This window comes from Protomyctophum bolini, assembly GCF_963924005.1.
Source record: "Protomyctophum bolini genome assembly, chromosome: 19".
NCBI lineage: Eukaryota > Metazoa > Chordata > Actinopteri > Myctophiformes > Myctophidae > Protomyctophum > Protomyctophum bolini.
The window spans coordinates 30,213,481-30,235,293 of record NC_137880.1 but is presented as its reverse complement, the minus strand read 5'-3'; the positions used below and the strand labels follow the sequence as shown (position 1 = coordinate 30,235,293).

Sequence of the window (21,813 nt, the reverse complement as noted above, 5' to 3'; positions counted from 1 at the left end):
GACTGTCTGTCTGCATGAGAGATACAAAGGTGATTTCTTAAACTATGTAAGAGGGGTTAATTTCTCTGTACCATTAGTCACTCGAATCCCCCGACTCCCCAGTGTAGTGACAGATTGCCCGATTCTACGAATGCCTTCTAAACCAGTAGTTCTTTCAAGGTTTCCAAAATGCTCAAAAATAGCATATGTACAAGCTGTGTTTGTAGATCGGCTGTTTTTGAATGGCTAACGCTAAAACCTATAACACAGTTTTAAGCCCTATTTTATTTGTTGTCATATATGTGTACGTGTTGCTCTAAAATAGACAATATAAATTAGAATAAGATCACATGTGCATGGTTCATCGCGACACGTTGTGAGCTTAATTATTTTTGCTATATTTGAACATGTTCACCCATAATCACATTTCCCCAAATAATTAGAAACACCCAGGTTAGAAAGCCATTAATATTGAGCATAATGCTGCAGACAGGCACTCTGAAGACCTGCTTGAAGTGGATATAACATTAACCTCTGCTTCCTTGTGAACCCGAAGGATGAGGGGAAACTACACTGGCCTTTATATATTTGATTATTGGCTCTGCACTGTGGAAATTGTGTAAAAATCCCCATTTCCTCGGCTGGTCATCTCAGATGATCTGTGAATCTTGTGATGTTTCTGCAAACGTGGCCAGTCAAGCCCGAAGAGCTGCCCCATTTTGTTTTGCCATGGTTATGTTGTTGCTGTGCTCATGTATGTGTGTGTTAATGAATTATGTATATTGATAGATTCCCAACAGAAGTGGGAGGATGGGCGTTTTTTACCATGAGAATAAACAAGGGGAATTATACACCATGGAAGCGTGCAGCCAGTCTATAAATAGAAGCGGTGCTTTTTGCCTCAGGATGTAGTTGCATTTTTACAGGTCAGGCTGTGATCTTCTCTTAAGCCTCTGCGTGGAGATGTAGTAGACAGACACACATCTCTGGGGCTGCTGTCCGCCTGTACCTAGAGGGGGCCTTTCATCTCCAAAGTGTGCTGGCGGATACGGCATCAAACACGCATGACGTGAGAAAATTGAGTGGCGTGGCTGGCCAACGCAACCCCGCCCCCCGCCCCCCCCCCTGAAAGTCTTCGCAGGGAAATCGATAGTGGTCTCCTTAAGAATTAATCTGGAATCCACTCTACTATCGTGGCAGGCGGCCAGCTGAGTGATGTGTGTTCGGTTTGGTTTAAACAGCCCCCGCATTCTGCTGCGCGCGCACGGCCGCGCTATCCACGGTGTCGGACTGTCGGTGTCCTGATCGCTCGGCTCTCTACTTATCTTGTCTGGCTCTTGCCGTATCGTTTCCCTCCTCCTCCTCTTCGTCCTCCTCTTCGTCCCCTCCCTCTCCCCCTGAAGTTCGATGCGATCGGCTCTTGGCCCTGCCGTGAGTTCTCAGTGCGGGCGACAGCGCTGCTGAACATGGCGTCAGACGGGATGATTTTAACAAACCACGACCACCAAATCCGGGTCGGAGTCCTGACAGGTAAAACGCGCCGATTCCGTCGACCGATGCACGTTTCGCCGTGGCAATGCACGCATGAATGTCCAGCGGTTGTCCTTCTGGACGCTCTCCCGGGCGTCATACATGTCGGTGGGGTTTTGCGTGGTGGCGGCTCTCCTCTCCATCTCGCTGCTTGTGCAGCTCTGCTGCTGCTTGCCTGTCAGCGCCTTGAAGGCGACGCTGATTTAAAGCCTTGCTTCTGGGGGTTTTTAGCCTCCTTTCTCGCCGGTGGCAACAATTCATATGGGCTACATAACGTCTTCTAATGCCACCGAAAGGGAATTTTCTGATTGTTGCATCCGTTTGTCCTCCGCTAATTTAGATTTCTTGCCTTGGCTTTTTTTTCTCTCTCTGCGAGCCCCGTCTTCCCAGAGAGGAGCTCAGTTATGTGTATTGAATAATTCATGTCCCGTATCAGGCTTGTCAAACCTGAAAATTACAGCTGAGCGTGTGGCGCTAAACATGCTCATGGTATGGATTGCATTATTGACACTCAGCTGACCACAGCAATTTTGAAGTGTTGCTCACGACAGTTGCTGATGAGCGGTATTATCCATGGCCTGTATGCGAACGGTGGACGTCTGAGTTAATTATGGAAATGCGTGAATGCATTGGGGTGACAGGCTGTACGTATATGTAGCCTATATGTTGTATGTGACAAATTTGAGCAATGAGTTAATATGACATACATGGAGACACGGCTCGTTTTGGCTTGGCGGATGAAATATAGCCTATAGAGTAATCCTCGGTGTATGTGTGATGTGTGTGACATTCCACTAAATGCAGGCATCCTTTGAAGATGACGACCGCCTTGGTAACATTTGGAAACGTTCTGCGCTTGAATGCAATGCAAGAGCCAGAGGAGAGAGGCGTATGATGATGATGAGAGGCTATACGCTATATATATATATATATATTTCCTCCCGGCCTGGTTTTTGTGGATTGCCTTGTCATGTTCCCTGTTCTGACCGTCGCCCATAATATTACGGATGAATTTGGCGGTGTTGTCATGATAAGAAAGCAGAATGCTATGCAACCCAAATGTGTGTGTGTGTGTGTGTGTGTGTGTGTGTGTGTGTGGGGGGGGGGGGGGTGGCTGGCTGTGGGACGCATCGCGGCTTTGCTGTCCAGCTGTCACCGATGCCGCTGAATTACAGAGGTGCCTATAGGAATAAATATGCAATGGAGAGAGCTATAGGCCAATCAATATTTCATGATAAAACCGTGTTATTCGTGAGTTCATGCAGCGATATTCCTCTTTATGGAGATCTCCGGTGTGAAGGCGGTAATGTGTAGCAATGGAGGAATGACTCCTCGTGAAATCTGCCAGGGAAACCCCGCTCCCCCCTTCTCTCTCTCCCCCTCCTCCTCCTCCTCTCCTCACGCTGTATGAGAGAGAGAGAGGGAGCAAGCGAGGGAGAGAGAGAGCTCTGTCCATGGTGCTGAAAGCTAGCGTCAGTCACAAATCAGTGCGGTACTGCCCCTGCCTTCTGTATTTCTGCCAGTTCCACAACGGTAATAAATAGAGCATCAGATAGGAGCTTCGCCCATTTCGAACAAGCGAGCATGCAGGGCCGCATGCATCGTTCTAACACTGTAAACTCCTCTGTGTTATATAGCTCTGCATGGGGGTGTGCAAATGAAACCCCCAAATGGACCCCCGGTCCATTTGGGGTTTCATTTGCACATTCCCAGAGTTCTATGGAATGAACACAGAGGACCTGACTGTATATATACGCCATGTAAGAGGGGTTAATTTCTCTGTGTCATTAGTCACTCAAATCCCCCAACTCCCCAGTGTAGTGACAGATTGCCAGTTTGATCTTGCTGTGCAATGTTGACAATATAAAGGCACACATATGCTGATATTGAGACGCACAGACAGAGACACGACCGGCAAGCTTATTTGTCTTTTTGATGTATTTATGTGTGTATAGGCTATATGGAGTGATGTATTTATGTGTACAGGGCAGGCTATATGCAGTGGCGTGGGTGCAGTGTGATGTCAAAATGAGAGAGGAAGATGAAAAGTAATTCCCCAGCCTTGTTTTTAGCAATATAGTGATTATTGACATTTGTGCAGACCAGCTGCCTGTGCCTCAAACATAACTTTCAACCTGGCGTCCTATTTTGGTCAAGTCCTTATAGGAGAAAATGGTCAGAAATGGACTAGTTGTTTTTAAAACTTAGCAGATCTACAATCTGAGAAATGCCAGATCTACTATTTTTGCTATTCAACGTACAATGAAGTACTACATGCATTAACGTCTTGTTGGTTCTAAAAACAAACAAGTTAAGGTAATTTTCAGTACCTGTAAGGCAGGCTATACCATAGGTACGCCTATAGGCCAAGGTGGATCTATAGCCCCCATGTTATCCATAGCCCCCCATGCCATTAGTCTGCCTGCCATTGCACTAACCTGCGTGAGCAGAATGCTAATGTAGTCCGGGTCACTACGCGCATCCCCCCCCCCCCGTCCACCCCCAACCTTCTCCCGAACGGGTCAAAGGCCAGCTGTCCACTCTTTCACTCAGTCACGGGGGAGGAGATGAGACCTCGGGTCACCCTCCTCCATCACATTAAACCCCCCTGACAGGTGACGGAGCCCACGGGACGTCTCTGTTTAGGGGACCAGAAACCCAGAGGAGGAGGAGGAAGGACAGGCGCAAAAAAAAAAAAAAACGTATTTCAAAAGGCTGTACAGGTTGATGTGTAAGTAAAGTGGATGGTTTATTTATTTGTGTGGCGATGGGAGACGGGAAACGTGAAATAGGATAATTGGGGTGAACACACTGTCACTTGTCAAAGATGTCACACTGCAAATGTGAGCTTTGTTAGCAGGGGATGAAAGCATACCATGCTGTGCTCAGCCTACTGTGGTGGGTTGATTCTTTCTCTGCCTACTCTGTGTGTGTGTGTGTGTGTGTGTGTGTTTGTCTCTCAGAATTTGCATATCTATGCTTGTGTGTGTTTTGTTCATGCAAGTGCGTGTGTTTGTGCCGGGCTGGCCCGAATAGCATTTGTTAAGATTGGACCATTCAGTGGTATTTATTTACTGAAGCATGGTTTTATTTATGAATGTATTTATTCAACATCATACCATTAGAGGTTAACAAACGTATGTGTTCCTGAATCCTTGATGTTGGAAAAGTTGGACTTTACGGACACATTTCCGTCGGCATTATTGTCATCTGTTAATAGGGTTCGGATGCGTTATTTTGGATCCCACCGCAGCTCTAGGCAAACCCTGCTGTGGCCAGTAGTCGCTCGACTCGTTTTTGCAACTATATGCCTAACCCTAACCGCAAAACTATAACCTAAACATAACCTTAAGCCTAACCCTAACCTCAGCAAAACTATATGCCTGCCCGGGAGCCAATCAGACGGGTCTATCCTAGAGCTGTGGTGGGATTCATAATCACACGGTTGGGATCCGGAACTGGAGGAACCGGATCCAACATTGAGGAACCGGAATCGGTTCCATCACATTTGGAATTGTACGTGTGCGCGTGTGTGTGCGTGTGTGTGTGTGTGTGAATGTGTGCATGTGTGCGTGTGTGCGTGTGTGTGTGTGTGTGTGTGAACTGTATGTGTAATTGTGTCGTTGGGCAGAAACATCATATCTCTATATTTCAATATATAAATCCCACGTATTATTATAATTAAGAGTGTCACGCAAAAGTAGTGAAAATAGCCAATAGCCAATAATTTTCACTATTTCCGATCATCTTCGTTCCATTTCCATGAAAAGTAACGGGTTTTGGACATACAACGTTTCCACTCAACAGAGACGATATCCATGTGACTCTGCCTTGCTCTTGTCTTTTGTGCACTAATACTATGCTCTGGCTCGGAAAACACTGCTTAGCAAATACCCTCAGTCCCAAATATAGATATACTGTATGCATACCTCCCATGATATCACACACACACACACACACACACACACACACACACACACACACACACACACACAGGGGGGAATGGAACGAGAGCAGGAGAAATGTGTGAATATACGGGTTTCACTCCATGGATGCGTGTGTTTCGCCAAAACTTGCATGTCTGTCAGAAAGACAGGGACGGACAGCAGGCGGCCTTTGCCAAAACAACCACATTTAAGATCACTCTCATATTGTTGATTTCAGCACACATTGACCCAATACATCTTTGATATTTTATATTGACTAAATACATGCTATTAACTTATAACATAGTTATAAGTTAAAGACTGTTACCACTTAAACTCTCTAGAGTCTAGACTTAGTAAACTTGGCCTGAGTTGTCTCTGGACCATTCTTTTTATGATTACTCCAAACATCTTTGCTAAAAAAATTGCTGATCTACGATCTACTAGTGACCTTGTCCCCCCCCTCCCACACACACACACACACACACACACACACACACACACACACACACACACACACACACACACACACACACACACACACACATTTTTGAAAACAACAACAATCTTTTAGAACACATTGTGATGCGACTTGTTCTGTGTTTGTAGATGGCTATGTTTAACACATTCTTTTGTATGTTATTTCTTTGTTGTTGCGTATGGGGTGAAGTACCGGGGGGGAGCTATCCTCTTGGGGGCAGGAAGCCTACTAAAAAGCCTTTGGTGGGCTTTCTCACGGTTTCATGTGTGTGCTAGTTCTTTTTTTGTAGTCATTTTCAGTGCTGTAGACGTATATATTTCATGCAAACTTTAATAGATTACACCAGTTAGTGAGTGTGTGTGTGTGTGTGTGTGTGTGTGTGTGTGTGTGTGTGTGTGTGTGTGTGTGTGTATGGGGGGGGGGGGGTCATGTGTGTACTGTACATGCATGCAGTTTTATGTGCTCTATGCCGTGTACGTGTCTTTGTGCAAATGGGATAATAACGTTTTAATCTGCTTTTCCACATAATTTAATATCTGGACTTTGTCCCAAGCTCACCTTCACAGCTCAGGCGCTAAAGAGCCTCACTAGCTAGCGCTGAGGCAGGGAACAGGAGTCAAGTCAGCGAGAGACTGCCTAGCATGCCAGCACGCCTTGACCAGAATTAGGAGAGACCGTCATCTGTCACTGAGTGGCTTGTATGGCTGCCAAGTTGGAGAGCAAGCTTCTCCCTGTCTCTCTCAGAATGACACAGGGGCTAGTCTGACTAGATTATAAGTGCAATATCTGGGACAGATACATGCTGTGTATCTCTGTATTTGAAGGGCACAGCTAACTTGCTAGTATAGCTCTACCAGATGTTCTTTATGCCTGTTGGCACCATGTAAAAAAACATATCTATAATAATTTGTTATGGAAAAAAAGATATAATTATATATATGAAAAAGGTCAGCGTGGTAAACTACAACATCTATTTAAATTTGGCTCACAGATGATCCAGAAATACAGTATATGGTTTTATGTGAATCTGTAGCCTCTCCTCTCCATGTGTGTCTGGTTTTATGTGAATCTGTGAGACCAGGGTGTGTAGCCTCCCCTCTCCATGTGTGTCTGGAAGTGGTGTGTTTCCTTGCAAAGTTATGTGGGGATTCTGAGAAACACCCATCCCATATTAAAGATAGATATACTATACAGTATCAGGGACACGGACACAGAATGAGAATTAAGTCTTCACTGCAGTGCAAACTGCAAAGGAATTATTTTCAGCGCAGAGTAGTGTAGGTGGGGGAGGTGCCCCCATCTCTCTCTCTCTCTCTCTCTCTCTCTCTCTTCCCTCCCTCACCCCCCCCCCCCAATAGCCCATGGAAATCCCCCCCATAGTTCTTAATTATGATCTGAGTTAGAAAGAGATGCACACTGTATTTGGATGATGAAGAGTAGAAGGATCTTGTCATCTCTCCAGAGAGAGACTCCACTAGGGACACCCATAGAAAGCCATTCCCAGACTGGATGTAAGAGAGTGTGGTTTGTTACCAATTTTCTTCCTATGATTCATTTGAGATGATAATCAGGAGGAGAAGCAAAACACAGGAAGATGGCCTTTTAACAAGGGAGGCATTGGCCCCGTCCCTAAAGGGGTAAAATACCAATTTTTGTATGTTATTTTCTATTTGACCCATGTGGTGGGATTTGACCAAAGTTTAAACGTCAAACGTTTGACTGAAAGGGGGTACCCGCGACAGCACATGTTGACTATGGGGGATATGAGTTACGATTCTGTTCCTATCGGGACATAACTCGAACGGCAGTGAGTCTGCTGAAGCACACTTCGCAACACTCTGCACGGCGACTCGCTATACCTCACCTCACTTCACTTCGCAACTTCACTTCGTGCAACGTTTTGTGAGCTTTCAGATTGGCCATTTTCGAATAGGAGAAGTGAGAGGTTGGGGGCGTCATTCATTCATCTGTTTTGATCATGTTGTAATGGATATCTGAAACGTATACCTCATTCATGTGTCACTCAGAGCGCATCATCTCGCTTGCATCGATTCTAGCCTAACTGTAAGGAAGTTAGCTTAAATTGGTGAAGACGCAGTGAGGCAGTAGGGTTGCCAACTAATTCTGCCGTATTAAGCTCTTTTTTTGCAAGGAAAGTTTAACATTTACTTTGTAAGGAAGAAGTTGAAAGTACTGTACATTTTGTGTGCTCGTTACGACTTTTCATATGGTCTCTGTCGGGTGGAAACCTCATACAGCATGCCCAAACCGGTTACCTTTCAGGATTGAAATATCAAAATGGATAAAGTCACAGATCGACAAGCTTAAAACGTGCCGCTTCGTGCAGTGCTTTGAGCTTGTAGATCTGCTACTCTTGGTGCTTTTGAGTGATGCTGTACAGTACGATCACGCAGGGCGTTAATGTATGCAGATGAAGAGTGTTCTGCCCAACGGCGACGTTACACTGCTTTACCTGCCAAATGTGTGATGACCACCGTTGATGCATTTCAAATTAAAAGTGAATCACTTAGAAAGAAATCCTCCAAAACTCACTAATTGAGTAAAAAGGTTTAGGAACCCGTGCCTCCGCCTCGGAGGGCAGCGATGGAGCTCTGTGAGCCAGATGGCAACGGCGGTACAGGGGCAGCCTTAACCCATTCTGAACGGGAACCCCTTTTGGTGTTGGCATCATGTTATGCTTTAGCTATTGAAAAATAGCAGATCTACAAGCTCACGAGCTTGTAGGTCTGCTATTTTTGAAAAATCGAAGAACGACTGACATTTTTTTAGAATCTGATCTCAGGTCAGAATGGGTTAATCAAACCAGTGTGTGTCCAGTGGGAAACCTCGTATGAATCTGATCTCAGGTCAGAATGGGTTAAGGGGCACTGACAGGAATTGTAGGAGCCGTTGAGAGGAGGACTGAGACGTGATGTGTGTCTCAGACGGCGGGGGAAGAAAGGACATTCACTAAAGCAGTGGTTTTCAACCAGTGGTCCGAGGACCACCAGTGGTCCCAGAGGACGTTCCAGGTGGTCCAGAAAGAGATTATGGAGAGTTTATAAACAAATGGACCCTTATAGATCTTAAACTCTGTGTAAAAGTGTACAATTAATTAAACCAAATGGACATCTGCAATTCTGCATTACTTCATTTACAAGAAGTCTACACAATTATTTAGAGAATTAGAGACTGTAGAAGAATTGTTATTTTTTATCAACATTTGCCTGTTATCTCCTTTGGTACCAACATCAATACAGCATGGAATTGTGGACAAAATCTTAAGTAGGCCTACAATAAGAGATATTCTTTACTTTGCTTGAGTATTTACAATTTCCAATACTTCCAGTACTTCTACTCCACTACATCTCAGAGACAAATATTATACTTTTACTCCACTACAATTATCTAGTAGACTAGACTAGTTACTAGTTATTTTGTAGGTTTATTATTACAAAACATACACTATAGTGTATGTTTTGCCAAAATGTATTTTTGGCCTTTTCTTTTTTTTTTTATGCTATTTTTGTTTGGCATTTTTTGTATGACAGTTTCAGAATATAATCGACAATGAGAATTCCAGATTCTTTACAACAAAAGTTGAAATGGGACATTCTGCATAGTGACTACTTTCTGATTTTGGTACATACTTTTACTTGTATGACGTTTACTTGTAACAGAGTATTTCTATAATGCGATATTGATACTCAAACCAGTTGAGTACTTCTTCCACCACTGGGCTCAGATTGTCCCTGTAGTGCAGCAGTTTTTCTGCCTCTCTGGGCTCTGAAAGAAAAGGCAAGCGAAAGCTAATTTGTGTCAACATCACTCTGTTCACAACATCACAGTTTTTTTTCTTCAGCATTTTGACATTTATTTTTTGTTTGCCAAAGAGAGAGTGGGGGCGTGGATGTGAAAAACGTGCTGATGTTGACAGTATGAATGAATGCACAAAAAGGACTTGGGATTCTGGCCTACTTATTTTATTGTTTTAAATTGCACATTTAATAGTGTTACACGGATGACTTGTTACTTCCACCAAGAGTTCCCACTGCAGAATGTTCAACTATCTGCACACATTCATATAAAAAGCACGTTTCATAATTCACAGTTGGGATATTAACAATGTAAGTTATGCTGTTTACTGTATGTTAACCTTATACCATATTATCTGGAAAAGCCCAATTAAACAATTAAGCTATTAGGTTCAATTTGGATATCGAATAGAATAGAAACAATTTGATCTATACAGTATTTATACTGGGGCTGACAGATGTTCAGGTGATGCCAGATTGAATTATCTTTTTTCAGGGATAAAGTAGCAACTATTAATCCAAAAACAGTTCATTATGATCAGTCTACTTGGTTGAATTTTTACCTTGAGTGAAACACTTAGCCTTGCCTACAGTGTTTACAGTAGCCATTGAGGAGGAGCTCCTGATTGCATGCATAATGTAGAATATTGACAGTAATTTAATCAGTCTTTGCCATGAGCTCTCATTTATATTTACACTAATTTCTCTAATCACTTCCTTATCAATGGCAGTTAAAATCATGTTGGGGTGGTACCAGAGTAACCCAGCAAGCACGGGCAGCACCTGAACGAATTGGTGACATCTTGATTGGGGCCAGATCAAGACTTTGGGCAGATCTGGCCCAGAATATCACCTGATTTCAACCAACATAAATTCTGCACACTAAGACGAAGGTCCTGGATGGGTCAGAGTGTACGATCGAGGCCAGATCAACTTGTGTCATAATTTATAACTATCTGGCTCAGAATAAGCTATTATCTCAACTGGTATAAGACATCCTGGAAATGACATATAAAGATCATCCCCATATGGGCTGTGATCCTAGTCCTGAACGCCACCGGAGGATTTCTGTCTTGCTGGGATCAGACTGCAGACGCGTGTCCCCCTTTCCCCAGCCACCGCCACTTTTCTCTTGCATCTCACATTTTTATTTCATCCCATCTACCCTTTTTTCTCGCTGGCTATTTTTGTCCCTTTCTCCTCACCTCTCCCTTCTTTTTTTCCCCTTTTACCTTTTCCTGTCTATCTGTGCTCGCCTCTCTCCATCTCTCTCTCCGACAGAGCGGTAGGAGGGGAGCATGTAAGTGTGAATAATGGAGGAAGGCAGCTTCTCCCTAACGAGGTGCGTTTGATGGCTGACCCCATGCAGCCCACCGTGTGTGGTCAAGGTGTTCCTCCATTCTTCCTCTATTATTCATCATCATGCTTTTTCCTGTGTCTCGCCGCCACCCTGCTACCGCCAAATGCACTCAGATCATGGCATCAGGAAATCAAATGTTAATAACCCCCCACTCAGCCACAGATGCAGATATGCACACACACACACACACACATGCACGTGCACACACACACACACACACAGGTGTGACAACTTGATTGACGTGGCTGAATGGATAATGTTGCCGTTTTAAATCTTTAATTTCTCAGGGAGCATGACAGGTGGTTCTCCAATCTCGGTTGGAGCATATTATGTACTGTACATTACAGAGACTACAGAGAGAGAGAGAGAAGCTTGTAGATCTTCGTAGCGTCATATTTAAACTTTTTATATTTTTTTCGTAAATGAATGCACTACCTGTGCATCGTTGGACAAGATTGTCGCGGAAAAATCTACTCACAATGCGTTGCATCGCGATGATCTGCAATTGGTCTGAGGGCTCCATAAGTATGAAGAGCTGATGACCTGACGAAGATGTGATGACATGGAAACGTTGTCTTTCCTGCCTTACACCTTCAGCTACATCAAAGAACAGGCTTCAACTGTCCTAGTGCTTTCTCCTTACCAGCCTTGATTTTGGCTTGAGGCACGGTGGTACCTCCCTTTAAGGCTATGTTGTGAACTTGTGAATCCATACCGCCAGTCCGCCACCATCTGGCGCAGTCAGGTTAGGTTTGTCTGGTAGAACAGTAGGACTGTTATGTCTAACCAACGTATGCACTAGGGCTGCACGATATGGACAAAAATTCATATCACGATATATATGGCAGATATCTCGATATCGATACGATGACGATATATCGTGCAGCCCTAGCTGACACCGTCGTCGGGAGACTCCAGACCTGAATCGCCAGAACATATTTTCTTAATGGGCATGGCTAGCGATGCAGGGCTGGAGCCAGGCTACAACAGGACAGAGGGACAAATGAGTGATGCTTTATTTTCCGATATAAAATAGAGGGCTGGCTTTAGAAGTGGACGATATATTGTCGATATAGACGATATATCGATATGTCGACGATATATCTATATCGCGATACCGTTGCCTTTTTGCGATACTGATATTGTGCATGTTCATACCTCGATATCGATACGATAACGATATATTGTGCAGCCCTAGTATGCACCCCAAATTGGGTGACGCCATCTCTATAGTCATGTGATCAAGATGGATGGATCTGTCCAGTATTTCATATTCCATAATTGGCTAACATTGGCTTCGAAAGTATTGAACAAATTGCCTGAAATCATGAACACAAAATGCCTCAAATCATGACTGTGAATGCCATCAAAGGCGTGAGAAGAAATAGCACCCTTTTCACAATGGCCTTTTATAGCACCACCAGGAGGCCACACTAACCTACCTGACCAGGTGTACACCTGTGCTCCGAGGAGCACTTTTTCTACTTTAACTCTTTGCCCAAAAGAGAAGATCTACAAGATCACAGTAGATAGTGTTTTTCCAAGAATATGTACGCTAGGGTTCATGTTGTTAAATTAGGAGGATCCTGTGTGTGTGTGTGCATGTGTGTGTGTGTGTGTGTGTAGATTTCCCAGAATAGGGACGCTAGGGTTCATGTTGTTAAATTAGGGGGATCCTGTGTGTGTGTGTGTGTGCGCGTGTGCGACTGTGCGTGCGTGCGTGACCTCTGTCTTGAGTTTTTGTTGTGAAGGAACCCGTCTTTCTGTATATGAGTGACAGAATTGCTTGTTGAGGATGTAATTGCTGTGATTTCCCAGCTTGTAGATCGGCAATTCTTTTTTCTTTTTTGATTGCCGCTGTAACATTTTATGTCCTCACAAGTATAGTAATACGTGTGTATGTGTGTGCACGCGCCCAGGCTGACAGTGGGAAGCTGCAATGTAATTGCTGACACTGTCCAGAGGATTGAATGTAATGAAGGTATAGCTGCTTACAGTCGGCTTCATTAGTACAGCTGGGCCTGGGGCACTCCCCGTGTGTGTGTGTGTGTGTGTGTGTGTGTGTGTGTGTGTGTACTGTGTGTTTCTGAGAGTGAGAGAGAGTGAAATCCTACACCTTGGGAAATAACAGAAGTTGAGTGGTGCCACACACACACACACACACACACACACACACACACTGCCACCCACTCATAAGCATGATTTGGAACATGTTGGTTATGACTTTAATCCATAAGAGATAGGAGTGTCTTTGATACATTTTCATCCTTCTCAATATAGGATAATGACATGTCTTGCAGTATGAACCCGGGTTGTAGTGCAATCAAGCAATCCTTCCCATTTGAAAACAGCATTACAGTAGCAGATCTACAAACCTGTAGATCAGCTGTTTTCGCTATTTGTCATACGACAAAATATTTTACAGTTTAAGTTGTTATTGTTGTTTTACAAGACTGGTCTTGTGCGGTGAAATAGCTGCCGTTTGTCTTTTCCCAGTTGTGCGGCACTGAGGTGAATCCTAATCAACTCCACTGACACGGCAATGAAGCACCTTGCAAAGATTCTGTCATCGACCTTCGCTGTGCGTTGTTTCTCTTCCGCCGAGGCGCTACAGCCGCGTATAGCATTAGCATAACGTTGCAATTGCATAGCGTGGCGGTGCATCGGTTTGGGCCGCTGCATTTAGTTCCACCCTTGCTTTTGTTTCCGCTGATTTCACGACAATTGTCCACACAATGTGCTAAAGCTGAAGCTGTGCTGATCGGGCTTTTGTTTTTCCTTTTCACAAGCGTGGCTGGCATGAAATGGGATTTGTGGACAGGGAATGGGGGCTGGTCACGGGGAGGGCAGGCGGTAGACCAGTGGATGATGAGGCTGCCATTTTTGTACATATGGGGTGGGGGCAAAACCCTCCCTTCTCCTCCTCCTCTTTCCCTGAATACTGCAGAGATACAGTTTGGATTAACTTTCCACTTAGTGAAAAATGTGTCACACACAATATGATCATGTTTCCAGCGCCGAAGATCGTCTTGACAGCTGTATCTCTGGAGACGTATTTGTTTGGAACCGGGGGTTAGGGTCGTGGATGTGCTGTTTGATATGCTAACCAGAAAATTAACACCCCCGCCCCCTCCATTCCGCCACACTCGACAGTCTGACCCTCGCCTCTGATTGGAAAACTGCCATCGACTCTGCCAGCCTCACCTTGAACACGGCCGAACCTGAACTAGAGCTGGGAGATATGACTTCAAATCAATATCACCATTTCTAACTTTTGCCTTGATTGCGATTAATGAACGAAAAAATGGTGCCACCATTGTACAATGAAGTACGACATATAATACAGGGCATAAGTGTTGCTTAACTATTTGATTTAGTTGATTGTTTAAAAAAAGAATCTATTCACATTTGTTTTGTGTGGATTTGTTGATATACAAGAGATTTCACAAAATGATACAAAAAACACCTGCTTTTAGATATATAGATTAAACAATGAACAATTAAGATTAACCCATTAAACCGCGTCATCGTCATTTTAGATTTTAGTGCAGTGGTTCCCAAAGTGGGTTCCCTAGGGGTCCTTGAGGGAGTTCCAGGGGGTCCCCAGGTAAATGATAGTTAGGAACCAAATGGACTGATTAAAAATCTTAATTAATCACAGTTTAAAAATGAATCAACCATGATTAATCACCATTCGAACTATGTCAAAAATATCACTTGTTTTTCTGTATATGGTTGTGGGAATGGAAAGATAAATGACAGAAGGTGCATATACCGGTATGCATTTTCCATGCATATGTTTTGTTCTTTAACAAATCCAGTGTGGATAGGATGGTGTCTCTCATCCCGTTGTCGATGTGATTCCAGTGTGGATAGGATGGTGTCTCTCATCCCGTTGTCGATGTGATTCCAGTGTGGATAGGATGGTGTCTCTCATCCCGTTGTCGATGTGATTCCAGTGTGGATAGGATGGTGTCTCTCATCCCGTTGTCGATGTGATTCCAGTGTGGAGGATGGTGTCTCTCATCCCGTTGTCCATGTGATTCCAGTGTGGATAGGATGGTGTCTCTCACCCCGTTGTCGATGTGATTCCAGTGTGGATAGGATGGTGTCTCTCATCCCGTTGTCGATGTGATTCCAGTGTGGATAGGATGGTGTCTCTCATCCCGTTGTCCATGTGATTCCAGTGTGGATAGGATGGTGTCTCTCATCCCGTTGTCGATGTGATTCCAGTGTGGATAGGATGGTGTCTCTCATCCCGTTGTCGATGTGATTCCAGTGTGGATAGGATGGTGTCTCTCATCCCGTTGTCGATGTGATTTGAGGTGGCCGCCTATGTCAATTGTGCTGCTTTTTATGGCAAAGAGTGACTTTTGTTTTTCCCCATCCAGATAGAGCTAGATAGTGCAGAGGATGGGATTATGGGGCAGGTCATCCAAGCATGGATTAATTGTGTTAAAATTGTGTAATCTAATTAATTTCACAGTTTAACTCAATTAACTCTAGTTATTTTGACAGCCCTATAGTTTGAATATTCTTTTGGTTAATTGCCCAACAGCCCTACAACCTCCCACCCTCTCAGCCCCTCCTGGTCCCTCCTCTCACTCCTCTCTCTCTTCTCTCCATGTCCTCCCTTTCCTTCCAAAGTGAGAGATCACAGCGGAGCGGGAAGCACATTATGAAGACCAATCAATAGCTGATCTGATTAGGGCCTCGACGAATGCATTTCACTACAAGCCCTAAAAGCCGATGCATACGGGAGGCCTTTTCGGCTAATGCCGTCCCGATGCCCATCCATTTCAGGGGGGGGGGGTCCTCCGTGCGGGGCCCTCCCGCCGTCGGTCATATCGAATGAAGTGAAATGAATGAGCTGCGAGCGTCACTCCTTCAATTCCCTGCCTGGATTCTCCCCTCAGCCACTCTGAGGAGATTCACTGCTGGATTGTGTATTTGTGTCCTCGTATAGCGCTGGTGGTCTCTCCAAGCTTCTGGTGCAGCCCTGGGTTTCCCTGCATCAGCAGCGCGGGGGGAGGAGGAGGAGGAGGAGGAGGAGGGAGGGTGAGGAGATGAGGAAAGGGGAGAGCTGAAGGGGTGTGTGTGTGTGGGGGGGGGGGGATTGCTTCTTACAGGCGAAGGATCAAAAATGTGCAGCTGTATTGATGTCGGTGTAAGCACATTTCTATTGAAATCAATAGCATTGCGCATAACGAGTGCTTCAGCTTCTAACAAGAGAATTGTACCTGGCCTTGCTAATGGAGTAGAGGTACAGTACTACAGTACACAACGTGTAGCATTAGCAGCACGCTACACAACAATCTTCTGGCTGCTGGCATCTTTTGCCCACACATTCGTAAATCAATATTTGTGTGTTTGTCAGGAACTTAACTGTATAATACTGGCAGAAGACCTCGGAACTCACTAATAAGTAAAAATAACCACCAATTTGTGTGTCTTTTTTGAGGGGCGCTATAGGCACAAACCATCTTTGGTTGTGTAAACACAAACATTGAAGACAAAAGTTTGTAAACACAAACATTGAGGACAAAAGTGAGGACGCAAAAGTGGACGCAAAAGTGAGGACGCAAATCATACATCATCTCATAATGAGATGATGTATGATGATAAGAGCGCCCCTCACTTCATGTGTGATATTTGAGTGGTGCAACCACTCCAAGGAACAGCAATGTCTGTGACGTTCACCTATGTATGTAATATGTATGTATGTGACGTTAATGAGCACCAGTGGTATGAGTACCAGTAGAGACGCTGTTGGCTGCTGTGCCAGAAACAGAGAGAGAGAGAGTGTTGCACTGTTGCCTGCTAATGAGAGAGAGAGAGAGAGAGAGAGAGAGGAGGGGGGGAGAGGGGAGTTGCACCACTCACACGGGTGTGATTTTTGTTTACACTCAAATGGCCATGATTTTCCATGATGATATTTTGAATATGAAACATTTTTATAGTTCAGAAATAAAACACACCCGTTTGAAGTGAGTGGTGCAACTCCGTGTGGGGTTTCCCGGGGGGAGTTCCAGACCCACAGGGTGCCGGCCCGGTTCCGGCGAGCCGCCCCGCGTCCAAAACGGTTGAGAAATGACAGAGTTACCGTGTGCCGGTCCCTGTACTGTACTGTACTGTACTGTACTGTACTGTACTGGCACACCCGAAATCATCATATATACAGTTAATATGTGCGTGTGTTTGTGTTTATGTTAGGTTGCGCACAGGTGGTGAAAAACAACCATGCTGTTTTCGTGCTCATACCCAGCCAGCCAGGCAGACACACACCCAGCCAGCCAGCCACCCAAACACATAACTCCGTAAGGGAGTGGTTGCACCACTCAAAAATAAATTACAGATTTTGAAAAGAAAGAAAAATAAATTAAACATCTCTCTCTACAAGACTAGTAGACATAGTAGATTTAACCTCTGGGTTAAGGCAAAGATTAGTCTAATTAAACAACGTTGTACCGTAACGTTTTGTTAACTTATCCAAAAAGTGACAAGACCCAATGCATGCCGACAAGAACACATGTCCGATGCAAGTTGAAACAGCCCCCAGTCCCAAAGACCTCGGTGGTCATTGAGTATCCATAATGCTAGCATCACTTTTTGGACAATTGAGGCATGCACGGAAAGGCAAAAAAAAAGAAGTTTGCAAGTCTATTTCATGTCTCGTGTATGCTATAGTCTGGAACTATCCGAGTAAGGAAGCTGCCATTTCCGCTCACGAAAATATATTTTAAAATATCTTTAGAGGTTATTATTTAATTCAAGCAGCAAGCTATATATGCTTAGATGATTTAGATTTTATATTAGAATACATTTGCGCGACGAAACGGAAGTGGGGAGGAGGCTCCACTTCCGATTCATATTTTACTGCCTTGTGAACTCAATACTGCCACCATCTGGCGGAGTCAGGTTAGTGACTGCATGCAATCCACTCTCAAATGTAATGCCATTTCTGTAAATCATACAGTGGATGATGGTGATGATGATTAATATTATTATTATAAGCTTGCTCTACTACTGTATGTCATTTCTGAGGAAAACTATGCCTGGATAAATAGCTGCGCTCATGCATAGCATATACATGTTACACAGTAATATGCCCAGAGATATGCACACACTTACACATTAAGGATGTGTGTGGAAACAGATGTTGGAAATGCCAGGGTGCAATAACATGCCGTGGGCCCTTCAACAGTGAAATGTCATGTGCTGCATGGAGAAAGTGCCACGGTACCTGCACGCACGCACGCACACATGCATACACGTTTGTATTAGTAGGCTATTTGTGAGGAGACATCTACATTCATTTTAGGACGGCATTGAAAATAGTCGGAAAATTGACGTGAGTTCGTAGATTGGCTATTCTTTGGTGTGCCATTCAACCAGTGGCGTAAGGGGGCGACGTAACGAGACCACCCCCCCTCCCTGCCGACGGAACGGGTGGGTGGCCGTGTGTCCCAAATGACCCTGGGCCCCAAGGTGGTCTGCGTCACGGTATTTACAAATGACGTCCCTGCATTTAACCCCTAAACCTAACCTCTAAATGTGTAATTGTAACCCTAAGCCCAACCAGAATCCTAATGTGATCCTCCTAACTCCCCAAATCTGTTTAAACCATAGAACAGCCATTTATCTTGTGAGAACAAGACTAATGGTGCTCACGATGTCAATTTCTACTGCTGCATGCTTGTCAAGACATTTGGCCCTCACAAGTCTAGTAATACACACACACACACACACACACACACACACACACACACTCCTTCCCGGCCACATGATAATACCATGCAAGCCACACGCAGACGCATTCATCACGCTGTTGTCATTAGAAACAGGCCTCATTATACTTAGAGCCGGTGATTTGTGATTAATATTCATGAGGGGTGTGGCAGATCATCAAACCCCTCCAATCCATTGATCATCGAGAGAGAGAGAGAGAGAGAGAGAGAGAGAGAGAGAGAGAGAGAGAGATGGTCATGAGGTTGGCAGGGAAATGGAAGCATGGGAAAGGTTGCGTTGGGGGTGGCGAAGCTGCCAAATCCAAGGTCCCTGTGTTTCGCTGCACTGTAAATTGTCTCTGCAACGTTTTCACTCCGCGGATTCATTAGAAAGTGTCTTTTCAATATTCATGGCGGTGTTAATAAATCATCAATAAGAGAACTGTGGGTGGTGGTAGGGTGCTGCTGCAGTCTCAGGCGCTCTCGCTGGAGTTTGGATGAAAAGAGGAGGTTCAGGTGGCCACTTAGCGGAGTGCATGCAGAGCCATTCCAGAGCGGGTCGAAATCGGTCAAAAAGGGGCCGATGCATTTGAGATGCTTGCAGAATGGAGACATTAGGGTTGTTCATATTTTGCACAGGGGGAAGAGAGCTGCATTTGAACAAACGTGCATTTCTCAGTGTGATTTTAAAGGTTAGGTGATGTTTTTGGTGATTGCATGTATGGCGTGGTGTGCCGTGGCATGTGTGTGTGTGTGTGTGTTTTGTGTTTTCTGAAGGTTTTTGGTGATGTCCGTTTATGGCATTTGGATTTGGTATATGTTCATATGCTTGACCTGTCTGTCGGGAGGCAATATTTAATTAATCAATATCCCAAATATGTCAAGGACACCCAGAAGAGAAGAATCTGATTCTTTCAAAAATGTTCAACAATAGCAGATCAGATGTACAAACTTGCAGCGTGGCACGAAGAACCACTCTTTTAAACCAATGTTGTAAATGCTACGAGTTTTCTGCAAAACATATGATTATATATATAAAATGACACAGATACTCTCCCAGTTTGAATATTGCATTTTTCACTTCCCTTTGGACAAGGGAATCTAATGAGGGAATCGATTGTTGTAAAAACGTGGAAGGACTATATATATATATATATTATAGGATGGTTGGTGTGTGGTGAGGGCGATGTCCTTTTTGTGTATGTGTGCGTAATGTGTGTGCGTGCGTAATGTGTGTGCGTTCTTGTGTGTATGTGTACTCTATGTGCTGGTGGTGGGTTGGTCTATAGTGAAAGGGTGCTGACTAAGTGCCCTGGCTTTGGGCCGCTGTTTCTCATGTTTTATGTATCCATATGGAGAGACTTGACAGGGGGGGGGGGGGGGGGGGGGGGGGCGTGCCTCTGAAGCTGGGGTGAGCACTGAGGGTCAGCACAATCTCTCTCTCTCTCCCCCCCCCCCCCCCCCGTGGTCTTTCTCTCTCTCTCTCTCTCTCTCTCTCTCTCTCTCTCCCCGTGGTCTCTCTCTCTCTTTCTTTCTTTCTCTCTCTCTCTCTCTCTCCCCCATGGTCTCTCTCTTTCTTTCTTTCTCTCTCTCTCTCTCTCTCTCTCTCTCTCTCTCCCCGTGGTCTCTCTTTCTTTCTTTCTTTCTTTCTCTCTCTCTCTCTCTCTCTCTCTCTCTCTCTCTCCCCGTGGTCTCTCTCTCTCTCCCCGTGGTCTCTCTTTCTTTCTTTCTTTCTTTCTCTCTCTTTCTCTCTCTCTCTCTCTCTCTCTCTCTCTCTCTCTCTCTCTCTCTCTCTCTCTCTCTCTCTCTCTCCCCATGGTCTCTCTCTTTCTTTCTCTCTCTCTCTCTCTCTCTCTCTCTCTCTCTCTCCATGCACACAGTGGAGTGCCCGGTTTTCATCCTATCAGTGGTGGGAAAAGTACTCAAATGTTTTACTTAGGCAAATATATAAATACTCCAATGTAGAAATACTCTGTTACAAGTAAAAACTTACTTGAGTAAAAGTACAAAAGTATTGGCGTCAAAATGTGTACCAAAAGTACCAAAAGCACTGTGAGCTTGTAGATCGGCTATTTTAAACAAATCAATGTAATGGAGTAAAAGTACAATATTTGCCTCTGAGATGTAGTAGAGTATAAGTAAGTGAGTGTGTGTAAGTAGTGGCAATTGGAAATACTCAAATAAAGTAAAAAATGTGTTACTTTCCACCAGTGCCTGCTATAGGGTCCGGTAAGAGTCTAGCGTTTGTGCCTGTCTGCCTGTGTAAAGCATTAAGCATTAAGTCGTTCCGTAATGTTTGACAGATTGACATCCGATCCCGCCTCTGCTCCACTCCTATTGGTTGGTGAAACTCTGTGACATTGATGACAGTTTAAACAGGTCTGTGCTATTGGTGGCAAAAAGAGGCCATGTGTCCCTGCTCTGTGTCATCATGAACACTGAAAGTACTGCACTATATATCATTACAATCCGCTTAATTCCACACCCACACAAAAGGACGAGGATTTACCATTCTGTGTCTATCGGGTTGCAACTCGGACATCGCTGTGTCGGCTCAAGCGAACTTCGCAACGTTCCACGTGGAAACTCGCTGGCTTTAGCTCACTCGGTGGTGTGTGTCTCTCGTGGCTCAAGTTGGCTTGGGACGGTACGCCTCCGTCGCGGTCTGGTAGCAGAGCGCTAGCTCCCTAACCCACTGACATCACTTGGTGAAAGTATAGGGAGGAACAGAGTAAGACACTTACTGATCGCAGCTGGTAATGTCTATACTTCATTAGCGACACAAGAGGAGAGGGAATTGGGGTAATTTTGTTATTTTATTAGAATAAACTTGACGCTAAGGACGGGTATACTTAATATTGATATAAGAATGCTGCACTATCTTCCATTTTTGAAAGCGCTCCGGTTGCTAGGCACTCTTGCTATAGGGCCTCGCCTGCACTGGAGTTACGCACGCAACTCCAATTAGCTTCTGTATTAGCCATGCTCTTCCCTC

General features: G+C 44.6%; 1 protein-coding gene across 2 annotated transcripts in view; it reads left to right on the top strand.

The window, feature by feature from the left end:
- Positions 1 to 1,445: 1,445 nt before the first annotated feature.
- gphnb (gephyrin b) overlaps positions 1,446 to 21,813 on the top strand; it is a gene marked incomplete at its 5' end in the record, with an annotated part of 117,353 nt that continues 96,985 nt past the window's right edge. For both annotated transcript variants that reach the window (XM_080790502.1, XM_080790501.1), the window contains one exon: positions 1,446 to 1,509. In XM_080790502.1, coding sequence (XP_080646628.1) covers positions 1,446 to 1,509 — 64 coding nt within the window. The remainder of the gene's footprint in view (positions 1,510 to 21,813) is intronic.